Source organism: Martes martes (genome assembly GCF_963455335.1).
Source record: "Martes martes genome assembly, chromosome: 8".
Lineage (NCBI taxonomy): Eukaryota > Metazoa > Chordata > Mammalia > Carnivora > Mustelidae > Martes > Martes martes.
The window spans coordinates 66,807,943-66,826,925 of record NC_137895.1 but is presented as its reverse complement, the minus strand read 5'-3'; the positions used below and the strand labels follow the sequence as shown (position 1 = coordinate 66,826,925).

The 18,983-nt window shown below is 35.7% G+C and overlaps 1 protein-coding gene across 1 annotated transcript in view; it reads left to right on the top strand.

Moving 5' to 3' along the window:
- Nucleotides 1-18,070, top strand: part of BMAL2 (basic helix-loop-helix ARNT like 2) — a 57,185-nt gene extending 39,115 nt beyond the window's left edge. The window contains exons 8-15 of the mRNA XM_080811339.1: nucleotides 4,876-5,116; nucleotides 5,474-5,580; nucleotides 5,735-5,885; nucleotides 6,811-6,869; nucleotides 7,584-7,692; nucleotides 13,873-13,948; nucleotides 15,765-15,873; nucleotides 17,245-18,070. Of these exons, the coding sequence (XP_080667465.1) occupies nucleotides 4,876-5,116; nucleotides 5,474-5,580; nucleotides 5,735-5,885; nucleotides 6,811-6,869; nucleotides 7,584-7,692; nucleotides 13,873-13,948; nucleotides 15,765-15,873; nucleotides 17,245-17,381 (989 nt within the window). The 3' untranslated portion in view covers nucleotides 17,382-18,070. The remainder of the gene's footprint in view (nucleotides 1-4,875; nucleotides 5,117-5,473; nucleotides 5,581-5,734; nucleotides 5,886-6,810; nucleotides 6,870-7,583; nucleotides 7,693-13,872; nucleotides 13,949-15,764; nucleotides 15,874-17,244) is intronic.
- The last annotated feature ends 913 nt before the right edge of the window (nucleotides 18,071-18,983 follow it).

Sequence of the window (18,983 nt, the reverse complement as noted above, 5' to 3'; positions counted from 1 at the left end):
GGCTCTGCATTCATGGGGAGTTTGCTTGGGATCCTCCCTCTCCCCCTTGCTCGTTCTCCTTCTCGCTCGCTCTCCCTCTCTCTCCCAAATAAATAAATCTTAAAGGAAGAAGAAGAGGAAGAGACACTAGGGATGCACACACACAAAGAAGAGGTCATATGGGGACAGTGAGAAGTCAGCCATCTACAAGCCAAAGAGGGAGGCCTCAGAGACACCAAACCTGCCAACGCTTTTACCTCCAGAAATAAGTAGAAAATAAATTTCTCTTGTTTAAGCCCAGTCTGTGTATTTTGTTATCACAACCCTAGCAGACTGATACAATGGGTATAATAATAATACCCCCTCGTGGGAGTTAGGATTACATGTGGCTGATGCAGTGCTTGGCTCCCAGTAGGCACCCAATAAATGGAAGCCCTTTTTTGTGGCTCAGAAAGAATAGAAGGAAAACAAAATAAAATTTGCTTCCTGGGCAAGAAAATCAGTGATTATTTAAAACCCATATGCCAAGCACTTTGAGTAAATACCTAATTTAATCTGAATAACAATCCTGAGTAAACTGTCCTTATTTTGTACCTGAAGAAACAGAAGCCCCCCCCCCCAATAAGCTTATGTAATTTGTCTAACGTCACATAGAAAGTGGCAGAATCAGGAACGTGGCTTTAAAATCTGTATTCTTTCCATTATGCTATACCACCTACTAAAACAGCTTCCTAGGAGCCAAAAGGTTACTAATGAAAGAGACCCACTCTGGATGATTTCTGCAGCAGACACCCAGCAAGGGGGCTGGCTTCTGTGGAAGGAACGTATTCCTGCCCACACACGGATGTTCACTCCCACATCAAGCTGGGCCACACAGATGCCGGCAGTCAGTCAAATATCTTTCCGAAAAAGAATTTTTAATCTTCCCAAGCACTTGCACCAAATATTCCCTTTATACTCCAGAGCTCTGTGCCAAAGGCATGTGGCTAGTTTGTCTGAAGGAATGGAAAGGGCATGTGTTGACAATCAGGGTGGCCTTTCCTTGCAGTGCTGGGTTAGAGAACAACTGCCTGGAGACAGACAGGTAGACAGAGAGCTGGGGCAGGATGAGGTAACTCAAAATTGAACCCTGATTGGCCACATGGATGGGTTCCCACACATGAGATCATCTGTGTTCTACTTTAGCCAAGGAGAGTATCGAGTGAAATAATTGTATTTTACATAGAGTTGCTCCTACATGGTCTTTCCAATAATAATTATAATAATAATTAGCCAATAGGATTATGTTTTAAGATGACTCCCTATTAATCAGGAAAGCTCATAGTTAAGAAAACACCTTTACTGTTTACCATGTCATGGCAGTTACATTTAAAATTTTCAATTATTTTTAAGACTATTTTTTAGAGTTGTTTAAGGTCTACAATGAAATTGAGAGGGAGGGACAGAGATTTCCCATTTATCTCTGCCCCACGAATGCAGAGCCTCTCCCATTACCAACATCTCCTACCAAAATAGTACATCTGTTACCAAGGATGAACCCATATTGACACATCATCATCATCACCCATAGTCCAAAGTTTGTCTTACGGTTCACTCTTGGTGTTGTACATTCTGTGGGTTTAGACAAATGTATAATACACATATCTACCCTTATAACATAAAGAGTGGTCTCCCTGCACTAAAATCCACTGTGCTCTGCCTGCTCCTCTCCCCACTGCCACCACCCCTGGCAACCGCTCATCTCTTATCTCCATAGTTTTGTTTTAGTTACACTTAAATTTAAAAGAAACTAGAAAGCAGCTCTTTTTTAGGCGAATCAAAACCGAACTTACAATTTATGGAAAAGCCATTTCATAAGATTGGCCATGAATCACTCAAGTGGGGTTTCGTTATACTGTTCTGATTGTGTATGTTTGAAATTTCCCACAATAAAAAGTTTTTTTTTTTAAAGCAGAATTGACATTAAAAGCATTATTTCTGTCCTGATTCTAACATGAATGTTAGAGATTCAAACTTTGAAGAAGCTTCTAAGATAGGGATAAAATTACTCATGTGTATCTACTTGTGAAATCAAGGGCTGATGAAAGATGGAGGACTACTGCCAAATATCTTGGGTGTCTCCCAGACATCTTAATAAGATCATCAGTAATAGAGCAGTACACCCAGAATCTCTTTGGTTCCCTGTGCAAGTGTGGAAGATGCTGTCAGTACACTGTGACCTATCCTCTTAGCACCTACCACTTGAAGGTTATATGACCTTGTTTCCTATGTCCAACATCCATGACTCTGCTAGACCTTCTCTCTTCTTCAGAGACTGCCTACATTAGCTAGGGGTGGACCTCAAGTCCTTGGGAGTCAATGCTCCCTGTGAGCACCCCTCAACCACTGCCTGAAGGGAGGTGGTAGATGAATATCCTAATTCTCTTTTTCTTCAGATTACTTAGTTCTGAGGCTCTTGATCTACAATTTTTCCCAGAATGCACCCCACCCAGATATAACATTGATTTTCCAAAGTGGCAACTTCCTGGACAACATATCCTTAACAGCTTCCTTCCCTTTCCTCTCTCACCCCACTTCCCTACTAGTATTCTTGGGATCCCCTCTCAAATGTGTTTGTGTATCTGAATCCCTGTCTCAGGATCTGCTTCTCTGAGAATTCAAGCAAGATACCAAATTGAGAGACCTAGCCCTCCACCTGAAGAAAAACTTCTTGAGGGATTTTGAAAAGATATCCTATAAACGAAGGCTGTGTTTGGGTTAACATAAATTTTTCCCTCTTTCCAAAAATCATGGAGTAAGTTATACTTGAATCTACCCTGCGGAGCTCATGTGAACAGTTTGGTAAGGATTGGGGCATGACCCCAATATTTAGGTAAAAATCTAAAGAATTCTTTTTTTATGATGATTTATTTATTTTAAGGAGGGAGCATGTGAGCAGAGGGAGGGACATAGGGAGAGAATTTTAAGCAGACTCCTGGCTGAGTGTGGCGCTTGAAACAGGGCTTGATCTCACTACCCTGAGATCTTGACCTGAGCTGCAATCAACAGTTGAACGCTTAACCGACTGAGCCACCCATGTGCCCCTAGGAATTCTTGAGATAAGCGGTATTTTATGGGATTAAAAAAAAAGCCTAAAACGATTATCAAATGGATTGCAATGGGTGGAATTACATAATCCCAACTAAAAATCTGCCAATTGAATAAATGTTCACAGTAAGAACTGTGAGACAGACTAATTTGGAAACTTGGTCAGCAACCCTGTTATTAGAGAAGAATCAAAGTAAAATGCTAGGTCCTGTGTGATGAGATTCCATATGAATGTGAAACTTTTCTAATCTACATTTTTAATTGAAAAGAATATTTTTAATCAGTATCATTTGTAAGTTTGCAAGCAAGTGCCATCAGAAATGCCAGACTCAGTGTATAAGCTTTTTGACGTAAGACTATCTAGTTTTAATAGGAATGAAAACCTTGTATTTACCATTTATCCCAATTTTAATTCCCTTAAGGTATCTTGGATGTTGTAAAGAAAGGAACCTGGTAGGACTCCCGGTTTTCTCATTTAACTACCTGGGTTGATTATGGTGTCAATAAACGTACACATATGGTTTGGGATTGGAAGAGATAATGACATAATTTAAGGCATCTGTGGACCATGGAGGGGGGAGATGTCTGTTAAGTGATGAGTGCAATGTTCTATGCATGGTTAGAAGAGATACCTATCTGTTCTCTGCTTTATTCTCAAGCCACTTACCCATCACAGACTATGGCTTCAGCCACATGTGACCCTCTCTTGGCTCTGGGTTTACACTGGCTGTCCCCTCTGACTCAAACACTTTTTGTATCCTCCCTCTGCCATCACCCAGACAACTCCTGTTTGAACACCTTCCAAGACAAAGCACTCACAGCTCCACCCTTGCTGCTATGACTTTGGCATTAACTCTCAGTTTCCTGAGACAGTGGTACTGATAATAAGAACACTTCACAGGACTATTAAGATCAATTAATTATACATGTAAAGCACTTAAAACAACATGGCACGCAAAGTGTTCTCCAAGTCTTTGCTATGACTACTACCAGTTTCTGTCTTGTAATACAGCCCATATCATCTGCTCAACTTTTTTAAGATTTGTCGTAATAACAGTCTTACCAAATAGTGCTGGTTTAAAATAATGAATGTTCTGATCTTTTCTAAATCTTATCACAAACCACTGTTTTCCATAATTTTTACCAAGCTTTTCCCCCCCCTTCTCTTTAACCCTATTAAACCCTTATGTGAGCTTTTGTGTGTGTGTGGAATGCCGTAATCTGTATACTTCCAATGTTTTATGCCTGTGTTGTATCTCACTGTTTTAAGAATTTCCTGACATTTGAGCATATGGATTATTTCCAGTCTTTCATTATTTTGATTGGGCCTGTGTGACAAGCTTTTTCCTATGAGTTAATTGCTTGGGAGTTTTCTGAAAAGTAAAATTTATATCAAATTTTATTTTTATAGCTTTTATGAATTTCTCTAAATGTTCTCTAAATCTTTATGAATTTTTAGATATGCATTATACCCAAAAGTTACAAAGCTAAAAATGGTATCTTTGTGGCTTAAAGCAATTTAGAAAAATTGGCTTGAAAATATATTAAGCCCTAGGTCTATTTAAACCTAAATTAATCTTTTAACTTTTTATTGTAGCATGTATAATTTAGTTTATGAGAAAAATAATCCATTAAGAATAAGGTTGTTAATGAAATTGATGACTTCTTTTCAATGCAATACCTTTCCCCTTTCATATTTTAGCATGCTTAAAGAATGCTTTATAGCACAATTATAACTATTATAAATGTCAAAGAAATTTAAGAGCTGATTCACAATTACTCAAATTTTTTTTCAAACTTTTGAATTAGATCATAGAAAATTCTGTACTATCCACTGCACTGGTTACTTGAGAAGCTGGCCTCCAAATATTGTTGGAATGGAAGAAGAAAGGGACAAGAAGAAAGACAGTAGTAATTTTACCTGCCTTGTTGCCATTGGGAGATTACATCCATATATTGTCCCACAGAACAGTGGAGAGATTAAAGTGAAACCAACTGAATTTATAACCCGGTTTGCAATGAATGGAAAATTTGTCTATGTGGACCAAAGGTGAACATTTATACACCATAATGATTAGAGTGCAATGAGATACTTAAGGCTATTAAAGATGTGCCTAGTAGCACTGCTGGATAAAACTTGGAATAATATTTTTCGGCCTGTGGTGCAGAAACAGAGCATGGTCTGTTTTATTGAATAGGAGAAGAGTATACTCTGGACTGGGTGGGTGTCCATTCTTTGTTGTACCTCTAGTCTGGGTCTAGGGCAGCCAAAGGGATCCCAGTGATGCTTATCAGTTACTCATTCCCCCTCTCCACATTCCTACTATGCCAACCATATATGGACCTACAGTTTTCTGGAAGGGATTGCGTTCACCGATCTGAAGTTTATTTTCAATTTTAAAACCAGGACGACAGCAATTTTAGGATATCTGCCTCAGGAGCTTTTGGGAACTTCTTGCTATGAATATTTTCATCAAGATGACCATAGTAATTTGACTGACAAGCACAAGGCAGGTATGCATCGAATGGGCTAATTTTTGGGGTACTTTTTAATTATAGCTTCAACTCATTTCTCATTTCTGTGATATCTGAAACTTGAATTAATCCTCAGGGGATTGATTTATATCGTGGTAACCCATTATGCTGATTATTATCTTTTCTTGTTAAGTTCTACAGAGTAAAGAGAAAATATTTACAGATTTATACAAGTTCAGAAAGAAAGATGGCTCTTTTGTAACTTTAAAAAGCCAGTGGTTTAGTTTCACAAATCCTTGGACCAAAGAACTGGAATACATTGTGTCTGTCAACACTTTGGTTTTGTAAGTAATTTTTTTTTATGTTGTGAAGACCTTTTTGTTAACTTCAAATGAGTGTCTTTTCTCATCTTGCTAAACCATTAAAGTTGTATGATCATCTGGCTTTATAACTTGAGTATATATTTTTTGTAATTCATTCACTGTTCACTGGTATTACTTCTGAGAATTAAGCTGAAAGTTTTCCCTTTTTTAATAGCTTTCTTTTTGCTTGGTATAAAAGGTCAAGCTCTTTCTTCTTGCCCTTCATGCTCTTGTCTTGTCCTGTCACAAAATGATGTAGTTGTAACTTAAAACTATAGATCATTGTAAGAAATCATTTTGTCCCGCATGTCATTTTTGCATGCACATCTTCTAAGCCTGAGGTACCACATGTGATGGATTGTGTGGGAGTATTTGGCTGAGGGAGAAGCAGAAATCCAGCCGAAGGATTACTTGCCAAGCCCGGCTGTGGCTGTGTCAGCCAGCCTGGAAGAACAGCCAACTTTTCCTGATTTGCTTAATAAACTAACAGAGCCCATTCTAAGTATTATCTTTCTGTAAGGTTTTTCTTTGTAATTGTTGTAAGGTTGCAGCAAACCAATCCTATTTCCTGATCTACTATAGTTTTTTAAAAAGGCCCCCAAAGCTTGGTATCTCTAGCAGTATTCCCTGTTATTCATTCGGATAATCCTTGCCTGCTTATCATTAATATACAAAGTGAGAGTTTGTAACCGTGAGAAAGTGTAATTCACAGGGTAATAGGGCCTTGGGTAAATGCCCTGGTACTTAGCACATCAGTGCTTTGATCTCTGGTTGTGACATTAACAATGTGTATATATAAAACAAAAAGGCCAAGAATTGATAAGTACACAGAGTTACAATGTAGTGGCTTTAACAATTTCCTTCACTTAAAAAAAAAAAAATCACCTATAATGTTTCTTAATTCTAGGGGACATAGTGAGATGAAAGAAGTGTCATTACTTCCTTATAGCTCTCAATCATCAGAAGGTAAGCTTAGTTTTAAATGATGGAGATTTATTACTAGGACTGTTTGTGATACCATCTTTTTCTGTCTTGGAGAGGGAAACATTTCAAGATAAAATTGCAAAGACTTCTAGGGCTTAAGTTATCCTCTTCAGAATTTCTAGAATACTTTGATCACACTTCCATTATAATCTTACATCTTTTTGCAATTAGTTGTTTGTTCAACTGGCCTGCCACTAGACTGAGTTCAAGAGTAGGAATGATATTTTATCCATTATCTATCCCTAGAATTTCCCTGTAGTTTGTGTTACTCAGTACATATCTGTTGGGTAAATCAATGGAAAGCATTAAGGGGGAGTTTTTGTTTATCTTGCTTATCCACCATGAGAATATTTTAACAAATTACTTGTATAAATAAAAGAAATATTAAGGAATACTAAAAAGAAAGCAATATTGCTCTGACTTTAGTGTGGAGATTAAAATGGGAAGGAAATATCCATACCCAAGGGTTATGGATTATGATTGTACCCTCAGTGATGTTCTACATTGTTGATTCCTATCATTCTTCATATGCACCTTAAACCATCAGGAGTTATGTTTATAATACAAGCATGACTATTTCTTTCAAAGAAAGAAATAGGAAGTATATTGGAGTTGAAATAAAAAATATTTTTTAAAAAAAGTTACATATACATTTTTAAAGTCTTCATTTGAATTTTTCCTTTTGTTATTATTTAGAATCCTCTAAACAGTCTTGTATTAGTGTGCCTGGAATATCTACTGGAATAGTACTTGGTGCTGGGAGTATTGGGACAGATATTGTAAGCGAAGTCCTGGATTTCCAGAGGTGATGTTTTCAAATATTTTCACAAGTGAATTATTGTATTTATAAAACCAATATTCAAAAATCAGTAAGTTTCCCATATAAAAACAGTAACTAGTTCAATAAGATAATGAAAGAGATAATTTTTACAGTAGCAACAAAAAAGGTAAGTATTTAGATATGAACTTCAGAAGCATCCAGAACTCTATGAAAACAAATTGTTAATGCTCCAAAGGTTCATAAAAGATGACTTGAATAGCTTTCTGGATAGTTGTTTTTCAATGGGAAGACAATACTGTAAGGATGTCAATATTTGTTAAGCTCATCTATGAATTCAGTGTGAATCCTGTCAAAAGGGCATCTTGCATTTGTTTTTTAGAATCCAACAAATGATACTAACCATATTGAGGAAAATTCTAAAAATTAATAGAATGAGTTAACCCTAACGGATATTAAAATATATTATAAAGTGACAGTCACTAAAACATTTCAGCACAACCCACAGATAGATTAATGGGAAAGAATAGATTTCAGAAATAGACTCAAACACATATAGGAATTTAAGATTTCCCTATTGTAATGACTAAAATAAATGTAATGACTAAAAAAAAAAACCAACCAACCAACCAACAAACAAAAAACAAAATCCCACGTATAGGAATTTATTATATGGTAAAAGTGGCATTTCAAATCAGTGAGGGGAAATGGATTAAACAATTAAGAGCATTATAATAACTTGAACTGTTTGGGGGAAAAAAGCTGAACACCAATTTTATTCTTTACATTAAAATAAATGTCAGATAAACCAGAGAGTTCAAAGTAAAATTTAAAAACTATAGAACTATTTCAAGGACAGAAATACAAGTTTTTTTAATCTTAGTTTAGAAAGTCCTTTCTAAACATCACACAAAATCTGGAATTCATAAAGAAAAAAGTAGATAAGTTATATTAAAAACTCAAAACTTAAGCCAATAACCATCATGACAAAGGTAAAAGAATAAATTGTGAAAAATGTGTTCCATGTGATAAAATGGACTTAATATATCTTACTATATGAAGTTTTATAGTATAAGAAATAGTTATTAAGCTATTTAAGCCTTATAAATAAACTTTAATTTTATTAACTTATTTTAAACTTTATATAGAGCATAAAGTTATTAAGTAATTTTTAAAAACAGCTCAATAAAAAAGTTGGAGAATAGAATTTTAAAAAATCATAAATGGTCAAGAATCTTCAACAATTGCTCAACCCTCACTGGGTATTGTGTGTAAATGATGAATCACTGAATTCTACCCCAGAAGCCAATATTGAACTGTATGTTAACCAACTAAATTAAAAAAAACAAAAAACAAAAAACAGAAAATGATTGCTCAACACCATTCACAGTTACAAATATATAGAGCTGACCCCTTTTTTTTTTTTTAAAGATTTTATTTATTTATTTGAGAGAGAGAGAGAGAGAAAATGAAAGAGAGAGAGCATGAGAAGAGGGAGGGTCAAAGGGAGAAGCAGACTCCCTGTCAAACAGGGAGCCCAATGTGGGACTCGATCCCGGGACTCCAGGATCATGACCTGAGCCGAAGGCAGTCGCTTCACCAACTGAGCCACCCAGGTGCCCCCTATACAGCTGACCCTTAAACAACGTTGGGATTGGGGATATCAATCACCTCCCCAGTCAAAAATCTGCATATAACTTCCAACTCCCCCCAAAATTTAACTACTAATAGCCTACTGTTGACTAGAAGTCTTACCAATAACATAAGCTGTAAGTAAACACATATTTTGCATGTTTATTTATATATATATATACACACACACACATACACACACACATATATATAAAATACTGTATTCTTACAATAAAGTAAGCTAGAAAAAGAAAATAGAGAAAAATCATAAGGAAGAGATTCTCTTCCAAGATGGTGACATAAGAAGACCCTGAATTCATCTCTGCCCCAGACACACCAAATCTACACCTATTTATAAAGCAGTTTCTCCTAAAGAACTGAAGGCTGACTGAAGAGCTTCTGTACAAGTGAAGTAATAGAGACTACATAAAGAATAGTAAGAGAAATACAGACACTGTAACAAATGGAAAGAGGGAATCCCCACCCTTGACACTGTAAGTAGTAGTGGGAAAAAACAGTACTGAGGGACTATGAGCGGATAAGTCTACCATGGGGCACACACAAAAAAGCATGGTTTAGAAGATCAACCAGAATATACAGGAACCAGCTTGGAACTCTGTCAAAACATCCCAAGGGAGCTGCTGGATCTCTCTCTCTCTCCAGGTCAGTTTAAAAATGGGCAAAGGATCTGAATACACATTCTCCAAAGAACATATACCAATGGCCAATAGAACATGTAAAGATGTTCAACATCACTAATCATCAAGGAAATGCAAATCAAAACCACAATGAGAGACCACTTCACACCTGTCAGAATGGCTAAAATCAAAAGACAAGAACTAGCAAATGTTGGGGAGAATATGGAGAAAAAGGAACCCACGTGCACAGTTGGTAGGCATGTAAATTGGTGCAGCCATTGTGGAAAACAGTATAGAGGTTCTTCAAAAAATTAAAAATAAAAATACTGGGACACCTGGGTGGCTCAGTCAGTTACGTGTCTGACTCTTGGTTTCAACAAAGGGCCATGATTTCAGGAGTCATAAGATTAAGCCCCCATTGGACTCCGTGCCAGTGCAGAGTCTGCTTGAGATTCTCTCTCTGTCCGTCCCCCCACTTGCACCCACACACTCTCTCAAATAAATAAAATATTTAAAAATAGATATACCTATATACCTGTTAATTCCATTGCTGGGTAATTACCCAGAGAAAATGTAAACTAATTTGAAATGATATGTGCACCCCTATGTTTATTGCAACATTAATAATAATAGCCAGGATATGGAAGCAATCTACGTGTCCATTGATAGATGAATGGGTAAAGAAGTGTTATAATAGTGTTTACATAGTAGAGTATCCTGATCAATGAGATTTGTCAGAGGTGCAATTATTAGTAAGAAGTGGTGTGTGTACACACACACACACACACACACACAGGAATATTACTCAACCATAAAAAATGAATGTGATCTTGCCATTTACAACATCAGAGACCTAGAGGGTATTATATTAAATGAAGTAAGTCTGACAGAAAAAAACAAACACTGTAGGATTTCACTTATATGTGGAGTCTAAAAAACAAACGAACAAACAAAAAGCAGAAACAGACCCATAAATACAGAGAACTGATGGTCACCAAAGGGGAGGAACGTGGTGGGATGGGCAAAATGGGTGAAGGGGAGTTGGGGTGCAAGCTTCCAGTTTTAGAATGAATAAGGATAAAAAGTAGAGCATAGGGAATATAGACAATTATAACAATGGTGACAGATGGTAGTTACAGTTGTGGTGAGCACAGCATAGAGTTGTTGAATCACTATGTATGCCTGAGACTAGTATAACATTGTGTGACAACTAAACTTTGATGTAAAAAAAAAAAAAAGTATGAAAATCATAAGCAAAAATATATTTACAGTACTATATTTATCAAAAACAATTCATGTATAAGCAGACTCATGCAGTTCAAACCCTGTTGGTCAGGGGTCAACTGTATATACAAAATCAAACCATAAGGTGATACTTTTTTCATTTATAAGATTGTCAAAGATTTGAAAGTTTGATAACACTCAATATTGGTGAGTGACAGCATGAGTGAACAGTAACCCATAAACTGTAGGAAATAAACTAATGTAACAACTCTGGAGGGCAATTTGACAATACTCAAAAATGTAAACGAATATGGTCTTAGACTCAGAAATTCTACTCCAGGAGCAAATATTCTTACATAATTGTGCAAAAGTCTATGAATAAGGCCATTCATTGTATGCTTGTTTACAGTAGTGATTTAAATATTTACAACTACAGCTTGTTATGGCACACCCATACGATGGAGTACTGTGCAACTATTAAGAGTTAGGTCTATTTATACTAATATGGAATGGTCTTTAAAATATATGGTTAGTAGAAAGCACAGGAAAAGAACTATATGAGTGTGTGTGTGTGTGTGTGTGTATAGATATATATAAAAAATAACTCACTTGTATAAGAAAAAAGATTTTTTTTAAGATTTTGTTTATCCATCAGAGAGAGAGAACACAAGCAGGGAGAGAGGCAGAGGGAGAGGAAAAAGCAGACTCCTTGCTGAGCTGGGAGCCTGATGTGGGGCTTGATCCCAGTATTTGGAGATCATGACCTGAGCCAAAGTCAGACGCTTAATCATCTGGGCCACCCAGGTGCCCCAAGATACATGTTTATATATGAATATGTGTATATACAAGCTCATAATTGCTCATCTAAAACCCTTGAGACCAGATAGTCCTTGAACCTAGAATATCTTTGGATTTTAGAAAGACCTTGTTCTGGAATTTAAGTTTTTTAAAGAGAGCAATTAGTTACATTATGGGCAGCACCCATAATCAATTAAATTGTTATTTATGCTTTGAGAAGTATTTACAGATTAAATAATAAAACATGGGAGGAGAGGGGAAGAGTTTGGGGTAAATGCATTAAATAAGATTTAGAAAAGAATTATTGAAGCTGTTTGGTGGATATTTTATTTTATTATATTTTATTATTTTATTTTATTATCTACTTTTATATCTTTTTGAAGTTTTTGAAGTTTTCCATAAAAAAAGTTCTAAGATCTATTTCTGGAGTGAATTGTCAATATTAGCAGGGCAAAGTAGGATAAAACATTAGCCTCATCATTTCAAATTTTGCTGAGTTCAGATTAATTCTGATTTTGCTGCCACATGAATTATGGAAAATCAGTTTCCAAGGCATTTTGGATTTTGGAATTGTAAAGAAAGAACCTTAAACTCCACAACATATGATAATACAGAAAGTTGTTCAGACTAGTTTCTTCTCGTAGATACAACTAGGTGTTGGAGGGTGGGAGATGTAGAAGAGGGAAGAAATTTTTTACTTTCTACCTTTTTATAAGTCCAAATTTTTTAAGTTTTCACATTAAAAACTTTACATTGAAGAAAATCACTGAGACATTCGTCTTGTGACTGCTGTCTGCCCAATTTTATTCAATACTGAATACTTGCAACATGCTATATACTTTAAGTATTGAAAGTACAATAAATCATATGTACAAGGATATGCATTTAACCCCTCATACACTTTGATCATAAATTTCTTGACAACACTCAATATATAAAACTGACAGTAGCATATAGTGAATTTTTAAATGCTCGAGTGTGTATAAACATTCTTAGTCTTTAATCCTATACTAATTTTCACTATAGGATTCGGTTTCCTTCCAGATTTAAGGTTTTACAACTAAGTGACTTAAGTAATGAAAAACATTGTATCAGTGAAGGGGTTTTTATTTGTTTAACTGTGGTAAAATATATAATCAAAGTTGAGTATTTTCCCCATTTTTAATATACAGTTCAGTAGCATTAAATACACGTGGGCAACCACCACCATTGTCCATCTCTAGAACTTCCTTCAACTTGCAAAACCGAAACTCCCATTAGACAATGATTCCCATTTCCCTCTCCCCTTAGCCCCTGACATTCACCATTCTACTTTGTCTCTATGAATTGGGACTACTCTAAGTAGCTCATGAGTGAACCCTATGGTCTTTGTCTTTATAGGATACTGTTAATGTCCTGAAGACACTAATACTGTCATATTAAGTCTTGAAGAGATTTATGATTAAAGCATAAGATTTTGTTTATATTGTTTTGGGTTTCACTGATTTTGTACCTGGGCATGATTTATAATAAAAACATAACCTTTTTCACTTAAATAGGTTACAGGATATTAGGAAAGCTTTCTTTATTCTCAGTTCTGTTGTTATTAAGGAACCAAGAAGGAATGGATTCTTAATGTGAATGCCTATTTTGAATGGTTATTTATTATTCCATCACTTTACCACATGCTGTATTAAGACAGGCAACATGATTTACCTAAGAGCTCTTACCTCAGAGTTTTATGTTTCAATTTACCACATGGTGTTTTTCAGCAGTCCATAGTAAAAATTAAGTATGGCACTGAAAAAGTTAGTCTACTTGAGAAAACTGCCATGACATTCAATCTCCTGTTTTTCACTGTATTTTATCAGATTATGTGTTTAAAGAAAAAAGTACCATATATATAAAGAAAATGTTTATGTGTCACTTTTTGAAGGTTACAGTCTTCCTCCCTTGATGACTCAAGTCCAACAAATTTAATGAAAGATTCTCATGCTATCAACTGCAGGAAAGTAAGTAGAATAAGTAATATTCATGAAATAAGTGGGTGAAATTTGTTTCTTCTTAATTATTTGAGAAAAGATGCCATCATAAAAAAATGAACTCTTTTCATGTTTTTAAGAGGCAATATAGACTAGTGGTTGACCGCAAAGTTGCTGGACACGTGCTATGTGGGTCCATGTTGTGACTCAGACACCTACTGCTGGGTAACCTCATGCTTGTTATTTAAACTCTGTGCCTCTCTTTCCTCTTCTGTGAAACAGGGACAGTAATAGCAAACTCTTAGAGTGATGTGTGAATTAAGTGACTTGATACAAAACTAAGCAAAAACTTAACAGTGCCTGGTACATAATATGCTCTCAATAAATGGTAGCTAGGATATTATTGTAATGGGTTCCAATTCAGTGGATTAAATGTACTCCTTATGGTCTGGAAAAAAATTTTAATACTATACAGTACAAATATTACATACTGTTTAATTCAATTAAACAAATACTCACTATTCAAAAAACATTGTTGCATATATAAAATTGACTAAACATAGTGGTAAATATCTAGAAGAGTGACATACAATTTAATTCTAATGGATCCCAGAAAACAAAAAGATCTACAGTAGGTCTATAAACAAAGTGGTATTTAAAAATAAAGTAGGAGAAAAGAGAAATTAAATCTGATCAGGCCAAAAAGGAAATTTAAAAAATGTTTTTATACAGGGGGCCTGGGTGGCTCAGTTGGTTGAGCAACTGCCTTCTGCTCAGGTCATGATCCTGGAGTCCCAGGATCGAGTCCCGTATCGGGCTCCCTGCTCAGCAGGGAGTCTGCTTCTCCCTCTGCTTCTCCCCCTTCTCATGCTGTCTCTCTCTCAAATAAGTAAATAAAATCTTTAAAAAAAAGTTTTTATACAAATGTCATGGGTCTTTTGGTCTAGTATTTACCCTTTTGCTCATACATTTAGCCAATGTTTATTAGGTAGCTCTTTTGTGTCAGACAGTAGGGTAGAAGTAGGGGGTTAAGTCATTCCAACATAATCTCCAAGCAGTGTACATTATGTAGACATTTTATAGATCAAGTTCATCAACTTAATAAGACAACATAGGTAAATGATATATCTTTTTTCCACCAAGCATTATTGCATTTATTTAGTGTTCAACATAATGTTTAAGACACCATACATTGCTTATGGAAATTTATATAGATGCTAAAATTATAAAAGCAAAAAAAAATTATTTACCTAAAACTCAAGATTGTGGTTACTTTAGCAGAAGAGAAAAGGGGATGTGATCAGTGGGCAATTGCCAGGCTAATAAGCTGTCAGTAATATTATATTGATAAATGATGTATGTTGATGAGCTACATTAACTACTGAATTGTTGGACCTGTAACTGTGTAATAGTATGATAACTTTTTGGTAAAAGCCTTTAGTTTAATCCACTTCCCACTCCAAACCACTATTTCCCATTGTAGTTTCATGCAAGATAAAGTTTGACCATCATTTTTCTTAAAAACAAATAGCTCTTCCTCCTCAATCCAAAATCCTCAATCCATATAATATATACATTCAGTTACTATTACAAACAATGTGGACTTCGGCATTAGGTGGATCGATTAGAAAATGGCCTCAACACTTGGGCAAGCTGTTAGCCTCTTTAGCCCTCGGATCCCTGACCTCATGACGTTTGAAACATGAAATGCCTGGGGGTGCCTGGCACACAGTCCTCAGTGAATGCAAGAGGCCATACGGAGGAGGCAGGCCTGTGTCTGATCATTGCTAAGAAGTTTCATTTCATTCAAGTAGGAACCTTACTATTTATCATTCTTTCTTTTCAGACTTCAAAAAAGGAGTCGATTCCACTAAATCCTTCTGAAATAGGGAAGCCAGAGGCTACAAGGCAAAACCAGAGTGCTGATCCTCCCCACAGTCACGAGCCACTCCTCGGTAAAATTTCTTTGGCAACAGCCCGCCATTTTAGTTTTCCAAACACTTTCTTAATCATGATATTTTCAGATGTAGGAGAGCTCTAAAGGAGCAAAGACTTTTAAAACTAAGATTTTTCCATTCAAAACCCTAAATACAATGATCATACTCAACTTCAAGATGGTTGCTACTGAATGTACCTGTCATTAAAAATCCCATTATCAATGGAACTAGTTATGGGTATTGTTAACACATACTATCTAAATAAAACAAAGCTACTTCTATTTAGGGGAAAAATGCCCACTTCTAAGAATAAGCACTTTTAAATGTACCAATCATAAAGTGTTTAAGATGTAATTATTCATTTTAACTATGTTTATGTAGACTCAAACCAAGTAAATTGAAGTGACACGGGTTTATACTATCCATAACTAACATTGATCTACTGGAAATGTATGTCAAAGAGAATCAAAGAACTTGAAAGAAACTGGATTTCAGCTTCACAGAGAACCACACATTAATCATCTCAAATTCTATTGTACTTCGAAAGATTTCTAGAGTACTGTGGCTAACTGTAGCTGTATGTTAACCCATAATTTCTAGATCCTCTTCCTTATCTCTAACTTAAATCTTGTTTCTATGGTTTCTTCTTATTTCCCTCTTCAATAAAAAAACTGGTTATTTCCCCTTTTAGAAGATTTTTCAGATTTTTGGGAGAGGATGCTTTTGTGTCAGCCTTCTCTTTCAGATTAAAGACGTACAGTATTTTCACAAGGCAGATTAAAGTTAAGTTTATCCTTCCAGGCTCTATGTGGACACGTGCATAAACACTGGCCCCTAACTTCCAATTGTCTGGGAGTCAGTACCTTTTAGTGCTGTTATTTTCTATTTGAAAACTCATAGATCACCTCATTTATGTGCATCAAATGAGTTCTCTGCAATTTCTCTGATAGCACATGATTATATAATAGGTGACTCATTTAAAAATATATCAGTCTTCCGCAATATAAGGCCTATGCTTTGTTTTCAAAATTTCATTGTATATTATTCTAGCCTCGCTTTGCAATTTTTAGTTTAAGTTTTTTATTTTAATTCCAGTTAGCTAACATACAGTGTAATATTAGTTTCAGGTGTACAATAGAGTGACTCATCAGTCATGTACAATACTGGGCATTCATCACAACTGCCCTCCTTCATCCCCATCACCTATCTCTCCCATCCACCTGCCCCCCTCCCCTCTGATTACCATCAGTTTGTTCTCTGTAATTAGGACTTTCTCTCTTTTTTTTTTTTTTTTTTTTTTTTTTTTTTTTGCTCGCTTTGCCATTCTTAATGATATTCAGCTTTTAACCTTCAAACATACTCACATAGGTCTGTATTTTAATTTGATAGGTGACAGTGCCCAGCTGGATTTTGATGCCCTGTGTGACAATGATGACACAGCCATGGCTGCCTTCATGAATTACTTTGAAGCAGAGGGGGGCCTGGGAGACCCCGGGGACTTCAGTGACATCCACTGGACACTCTAGCATTTGATTTTTAATTCTTACAAATTAGGAATGTGTTAAAGCATTTCATTGACAAAAAAAAACTGTATAATCTTCTGTACTGTCTTGATACTGTTTTTATCTTTTATTCCTATTAATAGTCTACCAATTGTTACAGGTGTGCACCTTACTTCCACGGCAGTATGGGGAAATGTGATGTTTCCCTTAACAAAGAATGGCTCAGAGTTTCCTACAGACAGACCCCTTTTCTCAGTGACATGGCTTAAAACCCACTAGTTGCTATCTTTTTGTTAAAATATTTCTCATCAAGAATATCACATACATCTTGTTTTGGTTTTGTTTTTATTTTCTGATGCAGTTTTTGAGTGTGGGGAATTTAATATATTGACATTTTCCTGTGTCTAAGATTAATTTATAATGGACTTATAATAGTAGATTTATAGAAGTTGGAACATCTCCATTTCTTGTATATTTCCTTAATTGAGGATAAGGCTTATACACTTTAAGAAAACTCTGAGCCCTTGAACACCTAGAGGGTACAATTGGTAGTCATAATTGCAGTGAATACTATGTTCAGTCACTGTAAACTTGGGCAAATGTAACCAGGATAGTTATGCTTGGTCAAGCATTTAAGATGGGCTTTAAGTGAGAGAATTTTTTTAAAACTCAGGAAAAAAAAAAAAAGTTAAGGGATTTTTCACTTGGCTTACAGAAAAGGAAAGATCTTGGGGCCTAGATCTTGGTAATTATCCTTTGCATGTTAGAATTGTTGCTAATGTAACCAGTCAAGATTTTCATTACATATAAAACCAGTTTGTGATGCAGAAAATGAGCTTAATGAAAGATTAGCTCTGGACAAAAATACAAGCCCAAGCAGGTTAAATATCTTGTGTGAAGTCACAGTTAAATTTATATTTTTAAAATGTTCAATGTGTATATATCAGTTTCTTGATACACATTTGGGAAAACAATGGTCTCACTGGTTAAATTATTAGTTAACTGACCCAAGAACTAGCTGTGGCCTTCTAGAATAGGCAATTACAATTACTGTTGCCTGAAACCAAAGGTAATTATACAAATGCTAAGTGTAGTTTTGAAACTGAGGCAATGAGAAAGAATTTAAAAACCAATTTTCTAGCTATCATTACAAATTTGGAGATCATTTTTTAACTAGTAATTGAGGAGTGGCTTATACAGATTACAAGAAGAATATTTAAAATCATATATGTATGTCTACCTTTCTGAAGGTCATACTTTCATAATACTGTATGTTTTCATAGTTCTTTCTAGTTTACCAAATGTGTTTTCATATACTTTCTTTTGTGCCCACAAATGAAAGTACAATAGTCTGGGAAGCTAATAGGGAAGCCGGAAGCTCAGATGTGGGGGAGCCAATGCAGTTCTCTTCCTCTATGTGGTGCTACAGCAGATAGCTCTCCGAGTCTCGCACCAAAACAAAGCATTATTTTGGCCTTGCGTATTTCTTTTGGCTATACATAATAGATTAGAACTTTTGTCAAACTGGTTAATGGCAAACATACCACCAGGTAACAGGCCAAAAGCACAAATTCCCTTCAGCTGGGACCTCTGCAGTGGCTTCATGGGGAAGGAGGTATTGGCACA